Source organism: Apiospora aurea (assembly GCF_038362705.1).
Source record: "Apiospora aurea strain CBS 24483 chromosome Unknown utg000002l_segment0_segment0, whole genome shotgun sequence".
Taxonomy (NCBI): domain Eukaryota; kingdom Fungi; phylum Ascomycota; class Sordariomycetes; order Amphisphaeriales; family Apiosporaceae; genus Apiospora; species Apiospora aurea.
The window spans coordinates 3929932-3951948 of NW_027117389.1; the positions used below are offsets into that span (position 1 = coordinate 3929932).

A 22017-nucleotide genomic window follows, 5' to 3' on the forward strand; every position below is an offset into this window, starting at 1 on the left:
GCACAGAGGCGGAGACGGAGGCTAGAGGCGGCAAGTCGGTCGGTCGAGGCAGAGCGGTCAAATTCTGACGGAGACCAATGAATGAAATTGCGAGTATGAGAGTATCGTCAAGTGCCCGGTGAAGGAGGTTTACAAGAGGCCGATACTGTCTATTCAGCCACGGGCCATTAATACGACCTCACTATACAGCGTCGGGCAGATAATATGATCTTGGATGGACAAGGTAGGCGATTCCCGTTCGCTCGGTGGAGGAGGGGTTGGGGAAGGTCTTCTGTCCTGGCCTTTGTTTACTTTTCGGGAGTGCTCAGGGCAACGGGCGGGCAAGACAGTGGGTGTGGAAAGCAGGTGGGTTTTCGTCGGCGGTGGTTGGTGCCACACGCACGTCAGCACTGGGGCCACCCTCGCTCCACTTTCAGCCCAAGCAGAGTCTCTGCCTCTCTGCAGAGTCTGCCTGGCCCAGCCACTCCTTTCTCGCACTATTCAAGCCACAGGCCCTCTAATGCATGCATCTTGCCATATGAAACCAGCTTTATGCAAGGCGGTTTCACCGTCCACGTTTATGCTCGAGTCTAGTTCTGGCCATGGCCTGATAAGCTTCCGATAAGCTTCTGATCTTTTGTGATAAGATAATTCCATCAACAGTTGCTAGAGAGTACCTTTCGCCGGGCTACCTGGGGCCCCGAATTCCCGCGCAAACCCAGTTGAGCCACCAGTGCCCCTCCATGCACAAAGTCCTTCCCTAACAATTCTCTTCGAGTGCCCCGCATCCGGCGCAAAAAACGCCAGGGTCCTGCCGGTCACTAATAAAAAAAGTTTTCCGAGCGAGTCCTTCTGCCTCTTTCTTCCCTTCTTTTCTCGGGAAGGGTGCCTCGCCAAAATCGTCGTCTACTTTACTGTGTGAAAGCAATAGATCTGACGGCCGTCTTCCATTCCCCATTGCACAGCTTTAACTAGCTCTGCTCTTACTTGCCCAATCTCTCTCCTCCTCGAGATGCCCAACACCATGACCCCCACCAACGGCCTCAACGGCGACGCCCAGATTCTTGACTACAAGAATGCCGTTGAGGACCTGAAGAGCTACGAGAGCCGTGATGGCCTCAGCATCAAGGACCTCATGGACACCAAGAAGCATGGTGGTCTCACCTACAATGACTTCCTCGTCATGCCCGGCTACATTGGCTTCCCCGCCTCCGAAGTCAGCCTCGAGTCGCGTGTTACCAAGAGAATCAGCCTGAAGACTCCCTTCTTGTCTTCTCCTATGGACACCGTCACCGAGCACGAGATGGCCATTCACATCGCTCTCCAGGGTGGCCTCGGTGTTATCCACCACAACTGCTCTCCCGACGAGCAGGCCGATATGGTGCGCCAAGTCAAGAGATACGAAAACGGCTTCATCACCGACCCCGTTGTCATCACCAAGGAGACAACCGTCGGTGAGGCCCGCCTTCTCAAGGAGAAATGGGGATTTGGAGGATTCCCGGTCACTGGTAAGTCGCCCATGAACGCAAATCCCCCCCCGTCCCTTGGCATTAGTGTGCCATCGCGCCCCCAACACCATATGATTACAAACAATAAATTTATAACTTTCGTTCCACTGTATCGACTTAACCGTCATGAGGAATCAATTATGCTCTTTATGAAGGTGTCATCCATCATACTTTTCGTATCTTCATCTTACTAGTCGAAGCACTTGACTGACCGGATGGCATATTACAGAGACCGGCAAACTCGGTTCCAAGCTACTGGGTATCGTTACGAACCGCGACCTCCAGTTCGAGGACAACTCTAACTTGACCGTTGAGAATGTCATGGTCAAGGACCTGATCACCGCTCCCCACGGCATTGAACTGCTCGAGGCCAACCAAATTCTGGCCAAGTCCAAGAAGGGCAAGCTGCCTCTTGTGGATAACGATGGAAACCTCGTTTCCATGATCTCCCGTTCCGATTTGACCAAGAACCTCCACTTCCCGCTCGCTTCCAAGCTGCCCGACTCTAAGCAGCTGATTTGCGCTGCCGCCATTGGCACACGGCCCGAGGATAAGATTCGCCTGCAGAAGCTTGTGGAAGCCGGCCTGGATGTCGTCATTCTTGACAGCAGCCAAGGTAACAGCATCTTCCAGATTGAGATGGTCCAGTGGATCAAGAAGGAGTTCCCTGGTATCGATGTCATTGGCGGAAACGTCGTGACCCGAGAGCAGGCTGCTTCTCTGATTGCTGCTGGTGTTGATGGCCTTCGCATCGGTATGGGCAGCGGAAGCGCCTGTATTACACAAGAAGTCATGGCTGTCGGTCGCCCGCAGGCTGCCGCTGTCTACTCCGTCTCTTCGTTCGCCGCTAAGTACGGCGTTCCTTGCTGTGCCGACGGCGGTATTCAAAATGTTGGTCACATCGTCAAGGGCCTGGCTTTAGGTGCTTCCACCATCATGATGGGTGGCCTCTTGGCTGGCACCACTGAGTCTCCTGGTACCTCTTTCGTGTCCCGCGAGGGTAAGCTGGTGAAGGCTTACCGTGGCATGGGCAGCATTGATGCCATGCAAGACAAGAAGGCCGGTGGTGGCGGCAAGGACAGCCAGGCTAGCAATGCCGGCACTGCCCGCTACTTCTCCGAAGGTGACAGTGTGCTCGTTGCGCAGGGTGTTGCTGGTGCTGTGGCCCATCGTGGCTCTGTTGGCAAATTCGTGCCATACCTTGCTGCTGGTCTGAAGCACTCTATGCAAGATGCAGGTATGAAGAGCCTGAAGGAGCTGCATGAGTCGGTTGAGGCTGGCATTGTTCGCTTCGAGATCCGCACCGCCAGCGCTCAGCTGGAAGGCGGCGTCAACATGGAGAGCTACGAGAAGAAGCTCTACGCTTAAGTCAAATAAGCGATGTGCATATTCGGATACGGGCGTTACGGCGGTACATTGATTTGAGCGAATCTCGGGGTCGATTTGGTATGAATGTTCATGAAGATACCGGGGAACCTGGAATGGGGCGAGGCTTGGAGTAAATAAAAAGCATTGCGTTCGGTCAAATTCATTGACAACTTCTCATACCCTTTACTTTTTAGTCACGAGACGAGCTTGATGGATCACGCACGCAGAGCATCAAAGACAGAAACTAGCCGTGCTAACACCAGGCAGTCAACTATTATTCGCACCGTAGTGGAATATAGGAGCCACCCCTATTCCAGCCCTGTGGCCCTGGGAATAGGTGCAGCTGGTATATTTCAGGAATAACTCCCAAATGATTCAAGCCTTCGGCGTCACGGCAGAACCAGGTTCACAGCACGTCCACATGGCAATTGCTCGCCCCGACGAACAACGGGTCTTCGAGACCGTAACGACCCCAGCCACGAAAGCAGACTGACTTCAAGCCCAGGACATCTAATAAGAACGGCCTTTACAGTCTTAAAAGCCACCCGTTCTTCGCGCGTCCTGTTTGGTGGGATGCTTTCCAATGCATTCCCATCCAACCAGAGTTTTCCATGGTCGGTTTACAGGATTATGTAACCTTAGATCTTCTTCTTACACAGAAAGAACTCATCGTGGAGAACGGTAGGTATTTGCCAATGAGCTTGGCCTGCCAGAGCTAGTAGGGGTAGCGGAAGAGGCTGCACCCTCACTCAGGCTTCCTCAGTCATCCCTTTTTACCAGTAATAGTACTAACGAGGGTATTGGCATTGCCCATGAGTACTTCCACTTGTCACGCGTCGCCGCATGTGATGATCAGTCGCCGGAACATAATCTGACGCACATCGCCGCGATCAGAGAAGAAATCAAAGACTTCCTGGACGAATGCCAAATAAGACTGAAGCAGATGGGCGAGCCGCGGTCAAGTTTCGGAGAAGCACGAGCATACCTCGTCGATTTCAGCAAAGTCTTCACTAGCCTTCTGCAAGATGCACTTAAAGAAGATTACTCTGGTCCTTTCTCGACGGAACCCTTGGAGGGATGCGAAGAAGAAGCCACCCATACCAGTCTCACGACACTTGTCGCCATCAGAGAACACTTGAAGGATTTCTCCAAGCACATGAACGACCCGGAGCATGCCCAAACGCTCTTGGACAGAGATACGGCATCCGACGAACTTGAACAATGCACTGCTCCAAGCAATTGCGAACACTCAGGAGTTTCCAATCACGAGGTCTTTCATGGCATTCTCATGCGCAAGATGTACCGTTGGAGGGACATTATCGACAGCAGCAGTGCACATCTTTTTATGGCTGCCCAGTCTGTTGTCAAGAGGGTATTGAACCACCTAGTTGGCGAAGACAATGCACCCCGTTTTAATGAGGACCTTTACGAGAAAGTCGGGGATGAGCTTTGGGGAAACATAGAGGATCTGGTCGAAAACAAGATTCATGAGCCATTTGAGACGGGTTATCCCATTTTTAACAGCCCCTGTCTCACAAAGGTTGCGGAAACAAAGCAGCTCCAGCATCAAGCTTCCGTCATCCGGCAACGAATCACAGGTTTTCTCGGGGATGAGAACGTTACCTCGGGTCGTTACAAAGGAACGTTCGATTTGGAAACCCTCATCGACTGCGTTCTAGGCGGTATTGAATTGAACAAGGCAGACATGGACAATTCCTCCGTAAAGACTCTTGCAGAGCAAGTGGCGGACGATTACTGCAAGGTGAGTGAACGGAACGCAAATGGGCATGATGCTTAGCCTTTTTTTTCAGATACTGATACAAGTCTACAACAGATTCCCGTGCAGAAGGCTATCGACGACTTCGTAGCCAATGCCGAGCTGTGCATGGTGCGGGGATTGGATACATTATTTACGTCGGATGTGGTCACTGGTCTGTCTGACGAAAAGGTCTATGAAATCGCAAGAGACAGCGAGGATGCCATCCGGGAACGCCAAGAGCTTGCCGATAAGATGGACGTATTGAGAAAGACTGAAGAGCTTCTATGTCAGCTTCAGGACGAGAATCGTGGACTTGACGCTTGATGATGCTTCATGTTGCAGACCGTATTATGATGGTATGCTGCTGGACTGGAAGTATTTGTTTGGTAGATAGGAATCAAGTACCTAGTCATACGTGGGTTTAGGCTGGATATCTTGGCAAGACCGCAGTGTCTCACAAGACAGTGGCCAGTAGAGCAAAGAGCTTTAAAGCTAAGTAATGACGAGGAGCGACTGTATGAGATCTTGGGACAATAACTGACTGACTATTCTGCGTTACTCGGGTTTGTACTACTATTGCTCTTGGTTTTCTAGGCAGTTGATGCAAGCTACCTTCTGCTATAATGTTCAATGGTCTTGAGAACTGAGAACAGTTGTGAGACTCAGGATACAGATGATCAGGGCATAGGTCTCTCTGGCGTAACAAACAGCCACTGCGGCTAATAGAGGCTCCCTGTGAAAGAGGATGACATGCACTTCCCGACGAAATCCTCCACAATATGTGTGCGGTTGGCGGATGTTGACGGGCAGCATTTCTGGAAATCAAGGTGATGCAAGGCGTGAAAGGGCTGCGAAACCAACTGTACCCACTGTCGAGTCAGAGAATAAACAAACGATTATCCGATAGATTGGCAACCTGATGTCAATTGGATATCAGGCCTTTCACCCGACGCCCCTTACATACCGCACACCCTGCAAGTTGCCAATGCTGACTCAAGCAAGGCACACAGGGCGAGACGATAGCAAACTTGAGAGCAGTGATAGTGATGCCTTGCTCCCGGCTGGGGGTGATTGAATGCCATAGGACCTGGTCCAAACCACCTGGAGATGGGTGCATATAATATATCTGAGGATACTCAATACACACGTGCATATTCCTCACAGTCTAGCAAACAACTATGGCATCGGAATCGTATCATAATTACTTCAAGAGATAACCTGTACCTAACAAAATCTCCATCTTCGACTTAACTGTTGGCTTGAACCGCAGTTCTTCCTGAAATAATCAACCCCAAAACACCCCACGGCAACCATGACAGCGTTTCGTCCCGTCCAGACTGCCACCCAGGGCACCATCATCGCAATGGCCATACTCTTCAGTGTACTCCCGACTTTTGCTGTCGGGCTTCTTCTTTGGGCAAGGAGACTCTCCGGGCAACGGCTGCAGTGGAGTGACGGCCTGATTGTATGCGAGAACGCCGTGCTCGTAGTGTTTTGGTCACTCGTCATATTCAGTAAGATTTACCTTTGTTCTCCCAGTCACTCTGCCCATCTTCAAATCTCCGAGAAGCTCATTTCTGGTTAGTTGTTCTCGCCGGCGGCTTGGGGAGAAACGACAACAACACGACTGAAGCCATGTCTGAGACAGACATAGAGCGATGTGAGGTACGTGACGAACCCCCTTTTCCCCTCCTCGAGTCCAGAGATAGAATGACACATTCTCTTGCAATGCTAACAAGCGACGTATGGCAGGGCGAGACGTCACTCCAAGCAATGTTCGGACTCGCTGTTTATCTGGTCAAGCTCTCCGCCCTGGCACTCTTCCACGAGCTCTTCTATAACAAAGGCTCGACGGCAGTCAGGACTGTACTAAACATCGTGACGTACTTGACAGTTGTCTGTGCCGCGGTAGCCATTACGGGGACTCTCTATATCAGCTTCCCTGCGAGACCCTGGTGTGACCCTACAGCCAGAATCACCCGCGACCAAATGTACAAGAACATGATCAATGGGATGTTCAACTTTACCGCGACAGTCGTCCTGGACTTCGCCATTTTCTTCATCCCCATCTGGCAACTGTTTCCTCTCAGGCTCCAGAGGCGAAAGAAGAGGCACATCATGATAGCTTTCGGCTTGGGTTTCCTGTGAGTTACCAATAACTAATCGCTAGCGGCGGTTGAAGAAGTCCTTGACTGACGTGTTACCTCAGGGCTTGCGTGGTCGCCCTGGTGCGAACGGTTGTTTGGTATGACACCAAGGCCAAAATGAGGATACTGGTTGGCTACTTCTTGCTGGGCTTAGAGCCCAGCGTTGGCACGATCGCGATTTGCATCCCACTCTTCCGCCCTATATTCCAACGGCGAACACGAGCTGCCGAAGGCGTTAGGATGCAAAGGCTTCCCTCGAGGGTGAAAACGGGCGATTCAGAGGAGGGCACCAAGTCCGCTACCACTATTGTGGCGTCTCCTAAAATATCCTATCTTCGTTAACTGTCACTGTAAGTCTCATATATTACACCAGCATTGTTTTCTGCTACATTGACCCGTCCGTATGTAGAAAGGCTGACTGAGACATCACAACGGGCTGCTGTTACCACCATCCTAAATAGTTTTACATATTGTCGAGAGATATCCTTCTTATACATAAACAGAGGCAGCATAGGACCATATCAAACTTGATTAGTCCTCGGAGGATCTTCACATAAGTTACATCGAAGGCAGAGAACGCCAGAAATCGGAGGTGTGGAAAGAACATTACAGCCTATCTGGCATACTGGTTCTAACAGGCGTATGTGACTGTTAATAAACATATACAATGCATATATGCCATGCTCACCCATATTGTCATAACTTCTTTGTACTTGCATGTAAAATCGTAGTTTCTGTGTAGTATATCCTCCTGTGCACCTGCTTGAGTCAAGATTAGCCGATGTACTCTCATTTGCCAGAATCCGATGACTGCTTGTTGTGTTCCACTCCCAGAATCCTTCCGGATACCAAGTTAGGAAGGAGGCTGCGATGTAGAAATAGTCTCCTGTGAGTCTGAGGTCTAGCCTTTGCACGTCATTCGATCCGAGCTACTGGTTCCAATCTCACGTAAGCCGGGATATAAAGTCCGATCAAAAGCTTGATCCATGGTCCGCGTCGGGGCATGACCGTCACAAGGACCTCGTCCCGTTTCTTTCCTCAGAACATCCGACTTGTGAACATCGCCAACTGTAGCATCGCGATGGCCAACCTGATTGACAATGGCGCTGCTGCCAAGAGGCAGCGCGCGCTTCTGCCGCACATGGTGGATCACATCGCAAGCATCGACCCGGACGCTGCCTACGGGATGTGGCCCGTGGTCCCAGCCTCCTACGAAGCCGGTTTTAGAACTATCAACTACGCCCAGCTTGCGAATATGGTGAACGGTCTTGCGTGGTGGCTGATAGAGAGCCTGGGCGGTCCGGGCCGGGACAATGAGGCCTTGGCGTATGTCGGGCCCAACGATGTCCGGATCCCGGCTCTGGGGTTCGCCACTATCAAGGCGGGATATTCTGTGAGCAACTCCCTAGCTCCGTCATTATGACCTGTGTGATTATTACTGTACGTTGTTAAAGAAGGAGTGGCTTACCATAGGGATGAAAATTTCGCAACAGCTCTTTCTTACATCGCCGCGAAATAGCGCCGAGGCGCATCGGTCTCTCTTTGGAGCCCTACACTGCAGGTCTATTATAACACCGGAACCAATCCCACCGGCAGCGCATCCCATTCTGGAAACTGTTTCGCCGCGCCATCTTCTCATACCAAGTGTTGAAGAACTGCTGCAGACGGTTTATCCCTCCTATGAGTACCGGAAGACACTAGAGGAAGGTCTGCAGGACCCTATCATGATCATGTATGCTTCCCCCCTTTTGTTTTCATGACCAACCCCCACTGCCAAACAAGTCTTAATACGGTTTTCCCAGACACACTTCTGGCTCGACAGGTATACCAAAACCCCTGATCTGGACCCAGGAAACCATTCTCAGACACCAGAATGCGTCCAGCTGCCCGGCTCCGGAAGGCGTCCCTACACTTGAGAGCATTTATCTAGGCAAACGGGTCCTGGTAACATTACCGCCATTCCACGTATGAACCTTACAATCTCCCCTCTTAGCACATTGCAAAAATTGCTGACCTGATCCCCCCTCCCTTTCCCAGGGTGCCGGATTCGGCCAAAACATTTTCTACGCCGTCCCCTTCGGCAACACCGTCATCGCCCCAGCCGCCGCAGCGGGCGCCATCGTCACCGCGCAGGGCCTGGTCGAGGCCCTCGAGCAGACGCCCGCGGACATCGCCCTGCTCGTGCCCTCGGTCGTCGCCGAGCTGGCCCAGAACCCGGAGCTGCTCCGCTACTGCGCCCGGCACCTCGAGCTGCTCGTCTACATCGGCGGCGACCTCCCCAGCAGGTCGGCGACGCCGTCGCGGCGCAGGTGCCGCTGCGGTGCCAATGGGGCGCGTCGGAGGTGGGCATGCCGCCGCAGCTCGTGCCGGCCGGGCTGGAGCCCCGCAGGGATTGGAAGTACATCCGCTTCCACCCCTGCGCGGGCATGGTGTTCGACAAGGTGTCCGATAACCTCTACGAGCTGGTCATCCGGCGGCGCGAGGACCCGGTCAGCACGCAGCCGACGTTTACCATCCGCGGCAAGGAGGGGCTCGCCGAGTACCGCACCCGCGACCTCTTCGCGCCGCATCCCACCGTCCCCGACGCGTGGACGTGGCAGGCCCGAGCGGACGATATCGTCGTCTTCCTCAACGGCGAAAAGACGAACCCCATCACCATGGAACATCGTATCGTGGCGAGGAACCCGGGGCTGATCAGCGGCGCCCTTGTTATCGGAACCCACCGCTTTCAGGCCGCGCTGCTGCTCGAGGCGGCAGCTCCGGTACGCACTACCGCGGAGCAGGCCAAATTTATCGAGAGGGCCTGGCCGAGCATCGAAGAGGCCAATCGCGTCGCGCCGGCGCATGCGCGGGTCGAGAAGTCGCTGGTCCTCGTGACGGACCCGGATAGGCCCCTCGTACGGGCGGGGAAAGGGACGCTTCAGAGGGGGGCCAGTGTTGCGCTTTACGAGGCCGAGATCAATGCGCTGTATGATAATGCCGATAATATCGAGGAAGAAGCCGGTGGCGGCGACGAAGAAGAAGAAGAAGAAGAAGAAGAAGAAGACACGAGTGGCGTTGATGTCGTTGAGGACGTCGGTATGACCACTCGGCGTATACGCAATGTTGTTCTCAAGATTGCCGAGTGGCCGGCACTGGACGACTCAGACAGCCTCTTCGAGAGAGGAATGGATTCCCTACAGGCACTGCGACTGACCCGTGCTTTGCGGCGGGCCCTTCATCGACGCCATCTGGGGTTATCCACTGTCTATCAGAACCCTACCGTATCCGAGCTGGCGATTGCCGTTACCGCGGTACAGGATGGCTCTGGAAAGGATGACAGGGATATCATGGAGTCCCTATTGGCGACGTATCGCCAATTGATTCAAGAGATACCCGTGCCCAGGGTGTTGATTGGAGACACCAAAGAAGCAAGACCAGTTGATGCCATCCTCACGGGCTCAACAGGGACGCTGGGTACCATGATCTTGCGAGCCCTTCTTAACCGCCCAGAAGCAGTCGGCCACGTCTTCTGCCTAAACCGTAGTCCAGATGGCGGACGCTCCGCCCAGAAAAAGAAATGGACGAATCTGGATGCCGATGCCAGCATGCTCAAAGAACGTGTCACTTTCCTTCGCGCTGACTTGGCGCAACCTTACTTGGGACTTGACGACGCAACCTACGAGACGCTTCGTAGTCGCGTCGGACTCGTCATCCACAGCGCGTGGCCCGTCAACTTCAATCTGTCCCTATCGGCCTTCCGGCCGCAGCTGGCGGGCATGGTGAACCTCTTCTCATTCGCAGCCGCCTTGACTCACCGCGCGCACGTCATGTTCATATCCTCAATCGGAGCCGTGGCCGCCGCCAGCTCTGGACCGGCTCCGGAGTCCATCGTCGGCTCGCTCGACGCGGCGCCTGCGAATGGGTACTCTCGGAGCAAGCTCCTTGCCGAGCTGCTCTGCGACACTGCGAGTCGACACGTTGGCATCCCCACGAGCATCGCGCGCGTGGGCCAGGTTGCTGGACCGGTTGGTCGTACGGGCGGGAGCGGGAGCAGCACGGTGATGTGGAATCGCTCTGAATGGCTACCGAGCCTGGTCATCAGCTCTTTCCATCTGGGCTGCCTGCCTTCAGACCTTGGACCGCGCTTTTCGCAGGTTGATTGGATGCCGTCGGACCTGGCCGCCGACACCGTCGTGGATCTAGCAGTAGCTGGCGCAGATATATCTTCGCCTACAGCGGCGACAGAGGCCTCGGAGACGAGCGGCAGCAGTAGCGGGAGCATAGCACAAGTCTTCAATCTCCGGAACCCCCACACGACGACGTGGGCCGCGCTCATTCCTTCGCTGCAAGATGTCGCTCGCCAGCACCTCGGAAGAGCGCTCGACGTTGTGCCGCCTACATTGTGGCTTCAGCGCCTGGAGGAAAGCAGCCAACACCAAGTAGCAGACCGGGCGGCTGAGACTGCCTCTGTGGCGAGCAACCCGGCGATCAAGCTGTTCACTTTCTACCGTGATGGCCTGTGGGCAGACGGGCCTACTGCCGAGCCCATGTCTGTAGAGTGCAGCGTCAAGGCTAGTGGGACTCTTCGAGATATGCCCGCTATTCAGGTTGATTGGGTGCGAAGATGGGTTAAGGATTGGTTGAGCATGGCGAATTGAGGTGTTGTTTCCTTTGCTGGATGTGGCATCTGCTTGCAGAGAGGCCATGAAAGTTGCGTACCTCTCAAACGCAAGCTATTTGGATCGCTTTCTCCGCAAGACGATTCATGTCGAATCTCTCTAGTGATGGACTGTGAATGAACCGGAGTCATCACAGTCAAAAATGTAGATCGGGTCTCTATAATGTGCTATGACCCAAGTCATCCCTCATGAATACCACATGAAACTACGTATATGCCAGAGTCAGTCTGCTCATCCCCTTAACTACCCCAGCACCACAGTCTTCCATACGGGATTGCACTTCTCTCTCCAAGCAAGCGCGTCTACCAACCTAATGGACAACCGTCGAGATACAAGGCCCTGCCCAGTTTCCACCATCATAACATAGAGAACGTCTCGCTCATCTGGTATACGTTTGTCCAGTAGCATTATTCGTTGACGATATACCTCGCCTCCAATCTGCCTCATCCGATTTCCATTCATGGTCCTCATCCCGGTCCTCCTCCCTGCCCTCTGCCAAACCCTCTATCACTTTTGGTACCCAATAGACAAACCTACTCGGATCGTAGCCCTTCCGCTTGCGTCCTCCTCCTATTACGATAAAATCGTATTCCGAAGATGCTTTGGGGGCAGAGGCCCAGCCATCGTTCATTGGCATGGTCTCCCCCACAGTTTCAGCAGCCACTGTCTCTATAGAACGATCACAATATAAAATTCTAAACTTTGGTCCATGATCAAGTGACTGCTTACTCGGACCTAAACGGAGCCGCGAACAAGTCGTTGTAAACACCAAGTAGCCAGGATTAGCGGTTATAGTGCCCAGAACCTCAGGATCCCGTGCATTTTGGGCCGTCGTATCCAGGGGGTTGTGCCAACACCAGCATGGCCACGGACAATGAGTATGATTAGCAGCCTCATCCGCTTCTTCAAGCGCTCTTTCGCCTTTCTCTTGAACTACCAATCGAGTACTTCCTTCACTATCCACCACGTCTATGGAGAATAGCTGAGAGTGCTTTGACATGCCATCCCCCCCAATAAACTGGACTTCTATACTCCCAGGTGGCTTCGCCGTCCCAGGCTAAGTAGCTCCAACTGGGTACATGCGAGATGTCACGTCTTGTACCGGAGGTTCCCATGTAAGCCCTCATGAGAGCTTGCAGGAAGAACCTCTCGGGAAGGCCAAACAGCATTCGAGTGTCCAACTTGCTGCCGATTATATTTGCCACACCGGCGAAAGCATTAATAACATCCGAATTGAAGGTCAACTTTCGTAAACTGTAATCGCGAGCAGTCCTTGTGAAATCGACGCATTTTGGCGATCTGCGGTACACCCCGAGGCGGTCTCGCAGGTCACGCACTGGCTCTTAGTGGCACCAGTCCGGTTCCATCGTCTCGTGCCGTAATGGCGGCGCAGTTGAAGCACACGTGCTTGTCGCAGAAAGATGCGCAACGACGGGAGAGAAGTTGTTCTTGAAATGTCCAACCCCTTTTTCCCACCCTGATACTTGGAGTGCGTGTTCAAGATAACCGATGTCGGTGTAAAAGCTGCGACGCATCCTTTTGTAACGCTTGTAGTCCATATCAAGGCGTGCTGGACGCGGGCGTCTTGAAGTACCTTGCAGGCCCGTCAAGCCTCCCAGGGCAACTATGGTGAAGGCCGCCTTGTGATAAATGGCATCCATGGCCTCAACTTGCTCCTTTTTAACCTCCTTTCCATCTTGGATAACGCAGAGCCTGTCGATCCAAAGATATCGCTGCCCTGTATCTGAGCAGAAGTGGATGGCGTCACTCAGTAACTCGGGCAAAGCCTCGTTGCGTAGAGAGCCAGGCCTAGATAACGGGCAAAGGTTGGATTGCAGAAGCTCGAGTGGCGTCTCCGAAGGACTGGATGCCGAGGCCCAAACATAGCTCAGCGCGACGTACCCGGCAATGTCATTCCTTTGGATGATGCTCCACGAGGAGGTATCGATGACGCGAAACCCTCTCGGAAAGGTCATAGGCTGAATGAGGCGGTTGCAAACCTCTCCGTGGGCCTCCTGGCAGCTGCGGAGCATCTGACTGACCATGCGAAGATCAACGAATCTCCTATCCAGGCACCAGATCTCCTGGAGGGCCTGCAGGCGTTGATTGTCGTAGCGGATCGTGAAGTTCAACGTGAGAAGCCGGTAGTAGAGTTGGTTGTCAGGGTCGACATAATAGACACCCAACAAAAGGGAAATTTCTGTCTAGTTCCAGGTTTTGATGATGTCGCGCCTGTCCGGCTGCCAAATACCAATCTCGCATTTCTGATTATGTTGTTCGAACCCTTCAATGCCTGAGCGTATCGCTCTGCAGACCAGGCACGTCGCGGGCGAGGTAAAGTAACCCGGGCCTTTGAGAAACAGATTTCGTGTACCGTGAGGCAATTTGCGATATTCGCTTCGAAATCTGCTGGCATTTCCAGGGTTCTTTCGGAGTTGGGATGGAGGGAATGCACACTTGGGCACCTTGCGATATTGCTCGCACTCTAGAAGGTGATCATGCTCATCCCAGGGTCGGCAAGCGTCGCAAAGCTTTGTGTTGATCGGAATGGGTCCGGGCCGTCGACACGTATCACAACATTCCCTGCCATAAGTTCTTTCTCGAGGGCGACGAGACGAGTGGCTTCCATCTCTTCCATCTTTCCGTGAAAGGCCTGTTCTCATTTCGGTCACGGGTAGGTAGGGTTGGTCTCTTTCCTTTCAGATCCAAATGAGTTTCCAAGCGACGATATAGGATTGAATTGAACCTGATCGGGCTACGTTGCAGTAATCAAGGTACGAAGCGACGAATCAAGTTATTTCAGTGTCATCTTGGGCACACTGGGCAGCATCGCCTCCTGCCTTTTTCTCTTTCTTTTTGCCTCTTCAGCTCACCACTGAGTCAAGTAGTAATGACGCCACCTCATCCTCTTCGCCCACCTGAATACTGTCCGGCATCTGTGTTGGGAATCAAGTGCAGCTTAGCAGTGCTGAAAGGGGAAGGGGCAACTCGGGCGGTCTCAGCTGAGATCCGCGAAGGAAAGCTCGTTGCGCAATTGATAACAGCCCGGCTCTTCACCCACTGAACGTATCTCTCACGCAGAAAGCACAAGGGTTTGCCGGGAGGGTACATTCCAATATGCATTTGACGGGAAATGCCAATCTACCCATTTCCCTGCTTCAGATCCCACGACGAGCCCAACCGAACATGTGTACACGACTACCAAACGTGCACATGCCACCACAGTACCGCCGCCTTCCACACGAGCCCGCGTAGCGCTCCGCGGCTGCGGGTTGTCGAGCAGGTAGTCCTCGAAGCGCTCGTCGGTCCAGAAGCGGCGGACCTGCTCCGGGGTCGGGCGGCCCGTCGCCTCGGTGTTGATGTACCCGACCTTGACGAGCAGGTCCTTGAACGCCATGACGAGGCCCAGCGGCTGCCCGCCCGACGCCGCGTGCTCCCGGTTGCGCCGCGTGTACGTCTTGGCCAGCGTCTTGAGGGTCACGGGACCGCCCTCGGCGTCGTCGATCATGGCTTCGAGCACTGTTTACGTAAAAGCAAAGAACCGGATCAGCAATTGGAAGAGGAGAGAGGCTGCTGGGGCTTGCTCTAGCCTTCGTCGGATGATGGGCGTAGCGGATACGCTACGGGGGCATCGTCTGGTCTATGGCTAGGGCTAGGGCTAGGGAGGGCTTACGCTTGGGCTGCATGGTGAAGTTGTCACCTTGGCGGAAGTCAAGACGAGTCAAAGAGGTGTCGTGCTCTAACACGTTGTGCATTCGGCTGTCGCTTAGGTCAAAGGTTCCGTCTTCGCGTAGCACTGGCTTCATCTGGTCTGCCAATGCGTGTGCGACGGTGCCGGTCATATGTAGGGCCTCCATCAACGCCGCTTCGAGCATGGGCAGGGTGAGGTTCTTGCCATCGCGAGGTCTGTTTGGAAGAAGGCGAGATGAGTTTGGGAGGTTACGACATGGTGAAGTTGGCTTGTGAGAGAGGACTTACAAGTACCCCTGATTGGCGAGCGCATTCAATCCTGGACATGGTGCGCGGAGGGTTATGTTCAATCGCTCATAGTAGTGGCCCTCCTTTGCGATCCTCCGTCTCTCCTCGTCTCGCTCCTTGGTGTCGAAGTTGAAGATCGACTTGATGGCGCTGAAGAGGGTGAAGTACATGGCTGTTACGTGCGCAAGGACTCGAATTGTCGAAGAGCTGTCAATGGCAATGGAGCAAAAACCTTACTTGCACGTAATATGTAGCTAGTCGACAGACAGGACGCCTCCTTATGTTCTAGCTAACATGTCCGATCAGAGAGCAAGAGCAGGGGAAAACCTGTTGACACACCTCATATCCCATTAGAAATGCGGCAGGGGCAATGGCTGGCTGAAACACGGGTCGACTGGTGAGATCACGAGTCTTGGGCGCGCATTCAGGTCGAGTCACCCTCGCTGCCTGAGCTCAGGGAGACGAGACACGGGTGTTTTCTTCGCTGTTCAACAATGGGCGGTATGCCGTGAGACCTACATGAACGGCTCCGACAATTGAAGCCTCCTTGTGGTGCTAGTGTCCCAGAGCTGCTTGTCAGAGGCCGCTGAGAAATTGCGTGGCGTCGGGCGGGCGGCAAGGACAGCCATATCAGTTCCCGCCTCTAGTCCCTTGGTCACCCTGCCCCAGCCTACTTCGAGTCTCACTGAGACAAAACGGCCGGGACGGGTTATAAGTTGCACAGCACCGCAACACCGCAGCTATGTGGTCAGTTTCCGATGCATCATATGCATTCATCCAGTCACCCTTTTGCTCTTGGCGGACCATTAATACCAGTACCTGCTTTTTGGCTTGTGATCGAGCCCGTTGCAGTCGTTTATATGGTAGCCTGACCTACTCTGGAAGCCACTGATATCGACACGAACCAGCCAGTTCAGTGATTAGACAACATGGAGCCATCGCCTAAAAGCAAGTCCAACATGAGCGAGCCAAAGAGGAAGTTCCAGCCTTCGCTGGTTGAGAGGGCGGGAGTCAGAACCTTCGAGTTCATCAACAGATTCGTGCCCTGGTTCAAGCTCCCGGGCCTCATCGGCGCCTTCAACCTCGCCTTCCTGCGCATCTCGCTGCGCAACTACAACCTCCACGATGGCTACGTCGACCCGTCGGCCCAGGGCCGCTACGGCGACGCCCTGGAGGACGAGCGCTTCCTGAACGCGCGCAACTCGGACGGCAAGTACAACTCGCTCGAGCTGCCCCTGATGGGCTGCGCGGGCATGCGCTTCGGCCGCAACTTCCCCCCGCGAGAACTGCCCGAAGCCGACCGAGGAGGAGCTCTGGACCCCGAACCCCCGGGCCATCAGCGAGAAGTTCATGGTGCGAAAGCCCAATGGCTTCATCCCGGCCACGACGCTCAACCTGCTGGCCGCGGCTTGGATTCAGTTCCAGACGCACGATTGGTTCAATCACGAGAATGTGAGCCTCCTCTTTCTCTCCGTTACTTGCATTTGAAGTCGACAATAGACTGCCGAGAGCCACGGGCTGACTTCCCCCATAGGACGAAGAGAACTTCCACATCCCGCTACCCGAAGGCGACAAGTGGTCGGGTAAGACGATGCAGCTACCCAAGACGAAGCCGGATGCGACGCTCGACCCATCCGACAAGAAATGCCCCGGCTACAAGAACCCCAACACGTCCTGGTGGGACGGCTCGCAGATCTACGGCTCGACCGAGGAGATCACCAAGTCGCTGCGCACCAAGCTGCCCGACGGGAAGCTCACGTTGAACCAGAACGGCACGGGCGCCTTCATCCCGCGCGACCAGGACGGCAACCCCCTCACCGGCTTCCACAACAACTGGTGGGTGGGCATGGAGATGTTGCACACGCTCTTCGCGCTGGAGCACAACGCCCTGTGCGACATGCTGCGCCAGAGCTATCCGAACTGGACCGGGTAAGTGACGCCTTCGTGCTTCGTGGCTTTCGTTCCAAGGGGGCACACACACATACGCACGTATCATGAACTGTTGAGCTGATCAAGGCCCTTGCGTCAACCATGCAGAGACCAGATCTTCGATAAGGCGAGGCTCGTCAACTGCGCCTTGATGGCCAAGATCCACACGGTCGAATGGACGCCAGCCATCCTCGCCCATCCCGCGCTGGAGATCGGTATGAACGCCAATTGGTGGGGCATCGTGGGCGAGAACCTCACCAAGCTGGTCGGCCGCATCTCCAAGACGAGTGAGATCATCTCCGGTATCCCTGGCTCTGGGGTGGACCATGACGGTGTCCCTTACAGTCTGACCGAGGAGTTCGTGTCCGTGTACCGCATGCACTCTCTCATTCCTGGTGAACGATTGCCCCTTTTCCTTACCGCCTACCTTTTTCTCCCGACACTAACCAGTCTCAGACGACATCGCCTTCTTCGACGCCAAGCAGGGCAAGCACCAGACCACGACCCCGATCGGCGACCTGGCCTTCCAGGGCGCGCAGAAGCCGCTCGACGACGGCCTGTCGTTCGGCGACCTCTTCTACACCTTCGGCATCAACTACCCGGGCGCCATCACCAACAACAACTACCCGGACTTCCTGCGCGACTTCACCGACCCGGACGGCATCCACCGCGACATGGGCACGGTCGACCTACTCCGAGACCGCGAGCGTGGCGTGCCGCGGTACTGCGAGTTCCGGCGCCTGCTGCGCCTGAGCGTGCCCACGACCTTCGAGGAGCTCACGGGCAAGCAGAACCCGACCCTGGCCCAGGAGCTTTCCGCGGCCTACGGCGGCGACGTGACCCAAGTCGACGCGCTGGTGGGTTCCCACAGCGAGCCCGTGATCCCCGGCTTCGGCTTCAGCGAGACGGCGTTCCGCGTCTTCATCCTGATGGCGTCGCGCCGGCTCAAGAGCGACCGCTTCATCGCGGGGCAGTGGGACGCGGCGACGTACACGCCCGAGGGCTTCCGCTGGGTCCAGCACTCGACCATGAAGGACGTGCTGGTCCGGCACTTCCCCGAGCTGGCGCCGACGCTGGGCCGGAGCAAGAACGCGTTCGCGCCCTGGGCGCAGATGGAGGAGTCGAGGAAGTATAAGGGCAAGGAGACGAACGCGCCGCCGGCCAAGTAGAGAGGGTGCTTGGGTCTGGAGGTAAACGAGAGGGGTCGTCGGGAGTTAGACAGGATGACGAAAAGCGAGATGCGGACAGATAGTACAGTAGGATTGGGTTGTATCGCTCTTCGGGGGAGACTTGAGGGGAGAATGCCTCTCTGGTATCTCTAGCGTACGTGCGCCGAGGTCGCGTAGGCTATTAGAATGTTACCGGAGTAAAAAGCTTAGCACAAGCTCGGGTGCGCCCCCTGTCGGTGTAGTTGGCGGTACATCACTGCTGTGCCGCACCAATTTCCTCCGGTCGCCACCATTTGAGAGTACCTGGAGATCCTCAGTTTTCGCAATTCGTCTCTGACCTCCTGTAGTTCAATCCAGGTTCACGTACATATAGTTCTTGGACGATGTCTTCAACTCCAGCGTGTCGAGCGTGGCTGCTGCTGCTGCCACCTTGACTCCTCCCGCATCGCTGCTGGTACTACTTCTCTAGAAAGCGCGAAGTCTCCCGAGGTGTCTTTGGTTTTCTTGAAGATCGGCTCTGCTCGTTGACGATCAGCTATCGCTCTGCGCTTGAATCTGACCGAACCCTTTCTGCCATAACCTACTGCATTCAACAAAGGCCCGCCCGGCACCCGAAAAGATACGTACATACTTAGCAACCTATCCTCAGTGGGCGCCGTCTCTCCCATATGTCTGGGGAATGGTAAACCACGCCGGACCCTGGCCGTCTGCACACAGTAGCTGGGCCCGGTGTACATGACCCTACCGCCGAGTCGCCGGAGTGGCCCGATCGACCAGACAGAGATCGCGGGCCTTCCGACCGCAGCGACATAAAGTTTGATGTTCAATATCTGGTGTACGAGAGGCGAGCGATCGCCGCGGAGGCGTGAGGGAAGGGGAGAAAAATAAAAAAAATAAAAAATGAGGTTATAGTAGTGGTCCAGCAGCTTGGCTGCTGAAATGGGAGACGGAGCGAGCAAGCAGCCATGGACGTAGATGCAACTGCAAGTAGATCATGGAAAACGCGTTTTAGCTACGTAACTCTGAGCCAATATGATATCGCGGTGTATCCTCTTCTAGACGGGCATGAACCAGGACTACGACATGATAATCCCTTGTCCGCCGCGTTGCAGCTGACTTGGGGCTCTGACTACACCTAGCCCAAATGCACAGAACTCTTGTCTATATTGGACCGATATACGCTTATTCCCAAGCTGTCAGATTACTGTACACTTCCCACGGCCAATGCCTCTGTTGTACTGCCGGAAGACTGCCTTCTCCGCGACAGGCACCTCTGCCACTTTCATATCAACGCTGAATGACATCGCTGCTGGGACTCAAAGGGAGGTATTGATTCCATGACATACATCTATATCGAAAAGGGGGTTACCGACTGACGGGCTCCGACCAATAGGTCAATTGGGACAACGACGCAGCCCGGCACACCAACGTTGAAGCGAGCCGCCCTTCGGAACTCGCAAGCCATATAAATTGCACGAATCGGCTCCAACGGGCCTCGCTATGCCGTGTCGAAAAACTACTATTCACCTCAGTGGGGACTTTGGTGACGACGCCAGGCTCGAGTAGGCAGGGCTTCCAGGTAAGGGCTTTCGCGACGTCTGCGCCATTCCATTCGAGCGAGGGAAAGTAGACATGCTCTTTTGCGTCGGCCCGGAAGGAGGTACGCACGATCAACGAGTCGATTCTATCCACGGCAGTGATTGGTTTCATGGGCCCTGTGGACAGTTGCCCAATGCCTCGCCATTGGGCTGAACCTAGCAACAAGTACTCGGACGAAATCTAGATTGGCACAAATTCCAACGAGGGCAACTGCCCCTACCTGAACCACCCGAACCACGACATGGTTGAGAAAGTGGGCATGATTAACTGGGAATGTTGCCCTGCATGATGCTGGCCCGTCGGCGACTTTCACGGCGGCTCCAATGAGCTCGCCGAGGGCGAAGCTAAGTTGGCGTGCGGTTTCGAGGAAACGAAACCGCCCGATCTCGCTCGCTGCGTGCTCGACGGGGAGGGCAACACAGCGGTTGACGTTTGCAGTTGATAGTTTCGATTGGTTCTATCCAGGGGGCTGTGCTCGGCGTTCACGGCTTCGTTAGTGACCTATTCTATTAGATCCATGTCTTGGTTCATTCCTTGAGATGTCCAGCCAGCGTGTTCTTGCCCTTTTTTAGCAATCTCGCAACTTTGCAATGCTTGTCTGACACGGAGCTGGTGACATCAGAGTCGATCCGCGCAGATGTTTTCGCTCTTTCCAGGCCAGCGAGTCCGTGGCTGGATGAATGACATAACGTATACATCAGGGCGCCTGACAGCTAGTCGTCGATGCTGATCTCGGTGGAATGGCATGCTCTAGACTAAAGAACGATGTCGTGTATCTCTCGGGTCGGTGACCCCCGTAAGCGGGCAGTGTCGAGATGGTCGGCGATCTGGTTACCCCCGGCATCCAGTATGTAAACAAGGATCTATCCATCGTCGTTGGAGGTACGTAGACTCCTCGACTTGAGTTTAGGGAGAGGGAGGGGAATTGATTGTCGTACATAAACAAAGCCAAACTGTGTCAAGCTGAACCCCTGATGAAGCTATGTTTCTGTGCTTCGCGTACGTAATGAGACGGTCGACTCTTCTAGGGGTTTCAATCGACTTCCTCAGTAGTGCTGCTATAGTTGAGAATACCCGTGTTCTCTCGATGTGGTGTAGACCTTCCATGGCAATGACAGTGATGATGGTGTTGGAACAGAAACAGGGGTTTCTCCTACAAGAGCGATCACTACTGCATTCCATCTCCACGAAGCTGTGCTAGCAGGTCCCCATGTCTCACACATGCACGTTGGGTCTGGCCTTCGGCGCTTCTGGGACCTCCCTCTCTGTCACGATGTGCACTAGGGATATACTTCGAGATACCTTACCGTGCTTGTCAGTTAGACCTCCGAACCTACCGAGACGACTGCATGTCCATGGCCACTATTGACGGCGATCATTGGAATGACGACGACGAAAAGACTGGAATACACGTGGGACACCAGCCAGCAGTTCGTGCTGAGGTTATCGTAACGTCAATCCCCAGGATGTGATCGGTCGCATCACCCTTCCCTGGCCCTCTCCTTCAGAAGCCCCTGAATGCACGACTTCCCATGAACCTGGAAGACTCAGCTAGCTAGTTACTCTACCCCCCTGGACGATTCCCCTTGCACCGCCTCATGCCAAGACGAAGCGCCGCGATGCAATGAGGATATTGGCCGAGCCGAAACCTTCGCTCGCCTAGAGTCTCGACCAAGGCCCATACACACCCATCACCACTACACCATCACCCCCCGCCCAGCAGTAGGCCTCTGGAACCCCGCACCCCCTTTTCTCACCGGTCAAGGGACAACGCTTCAGCTAGTCTCGGCCGCCAAAACCAAACGAGCCTAGCTACTCGTGTCTGCCAGGCTTACCTAGCTACCGAGCTACCTAGCAGCTGTCAAAGCCCCCCTGCGCGGGGAGCCAGCCGAGAATGGAGAAGGGGTAGGTAGTAGCGGA

General features: G+C 54.6%; 6 protein-coding genes across 6 annotated transcripts; 5 read left to right on the top strand and 1 right to left on the bottom strand.

The window, feature by feature from the left end:
• Positions 1–991: 991 nt before the first annotated feature.
• PG986_003580 (Inosine-5'-monophosphate dehydrogenase) lies at positions 992–2855 on the top strand (the record flags this gene model as incomplete). Its single annotated transcript, XM_066839802.1, has 2 exons — positions 992–1487; positions 1717–2855. 2 exons carry the CDS (start codon positions 992–994, stop codon positions 2853–2855), a joined length of 1635 nt encoding a protein of 544 aa, XP_066704866.1.
• A 370-nt stretch (positions 2856–3225) lies between these two features.
• Positions 3226–4938, top strand: PG986_003581 (P-loop containing nucleoside triphosphate hydrolase protein; the record flags this gene model as incomplete). The annotated part of the gene is made up of 4 exons (XM_066839803.1): positions 3226–3306; positions 3515–3540; positions 3642–4617; positions 4690–4938. 4 exons carry the CDS (start codon positions 3226–3228, stop codon positions 4936–4938), a joined length of 1332 nt encoding a protein of 443 aa, XP_066704867.1.
• A 988-nt stretch (positions 4939–5926) lies between these two features.
• On the top strand, positions 5927–7103 carry PG986_003582 (uncharacterized protein; the record flags this gene model as incomplete). The annotated part of the gene is made up of 4 exons (XM_066839804.1): positions 5927–6079; positions 6154–6279; positions 6367–6758; positions 6824–7103. 4 exons carry the CDS (start codon positions 5927–5929, stop codon positions 7101–7103), a joined length of 951 nt encoding a protein of 316 aa, XP_066704868.1.
• A 739-nt stretch (positions 7104–7842) lies between these two features.
• Positions 7843–11401, top strand: PG986_003583 (NRPS-like protein biosynthetic cluster; the record flags this gene model as incomplete). The annotated part of the gene is made up of 5 exons (XM_066839805.1): positions 7843–8154; positions 8216–8493; positions 8564–8726; positions 8799–9103; positions 9151–11401. 5 exons carry the CDS (start codon positions 7843–7845, stop codon positions 11399–11401), a joined length of 3309 nt encoding a protein of 1102 aa, XP_066704869.1.
• A 1364-nt stretch (positions 11402–12765) lies between these two features.
• PG986_003584 (Cloroperoxidase) lies at positions 12766–15570 on the bottom strand (the record flags this gene model as incomplete). Its single annotated transcript, XM_066839806.1, has 4 exons — positions 12766–13626; positions 14568–14941; positions 15096–15328; positions 15401–15570. The coding sequence occupies 4 exons, from the start codon at positions 15568–15570 to the stop codon at positions 12766–12768; spliced, it is 1638 nt and encodes a 545-aa protein (XP_066704870.1).
• A 759-nt stretch (positions 15571–16329) lies between these two features.
• PG986_003585 (heme peroxidase) lies at positions 16330–18498 on the top strand (the record flags this gene model as incomplete). The annotated part of the gene is made up of 4 exons (XM_066839807.1): positions 16330–16818; positions 16935–17329; positions 17438–17724; positions 17786–18498. The coding sequence occupies 4 exons, from the start codon at positions 16330–16332 to the stop codon at positions 18496–18498; spliced, it is 1884 nt and encodes a 627-aa protein (XP_066704871.1).
• Between the last annotated feature and the right edge of the window lie 3519 nt (positions 18499–22017).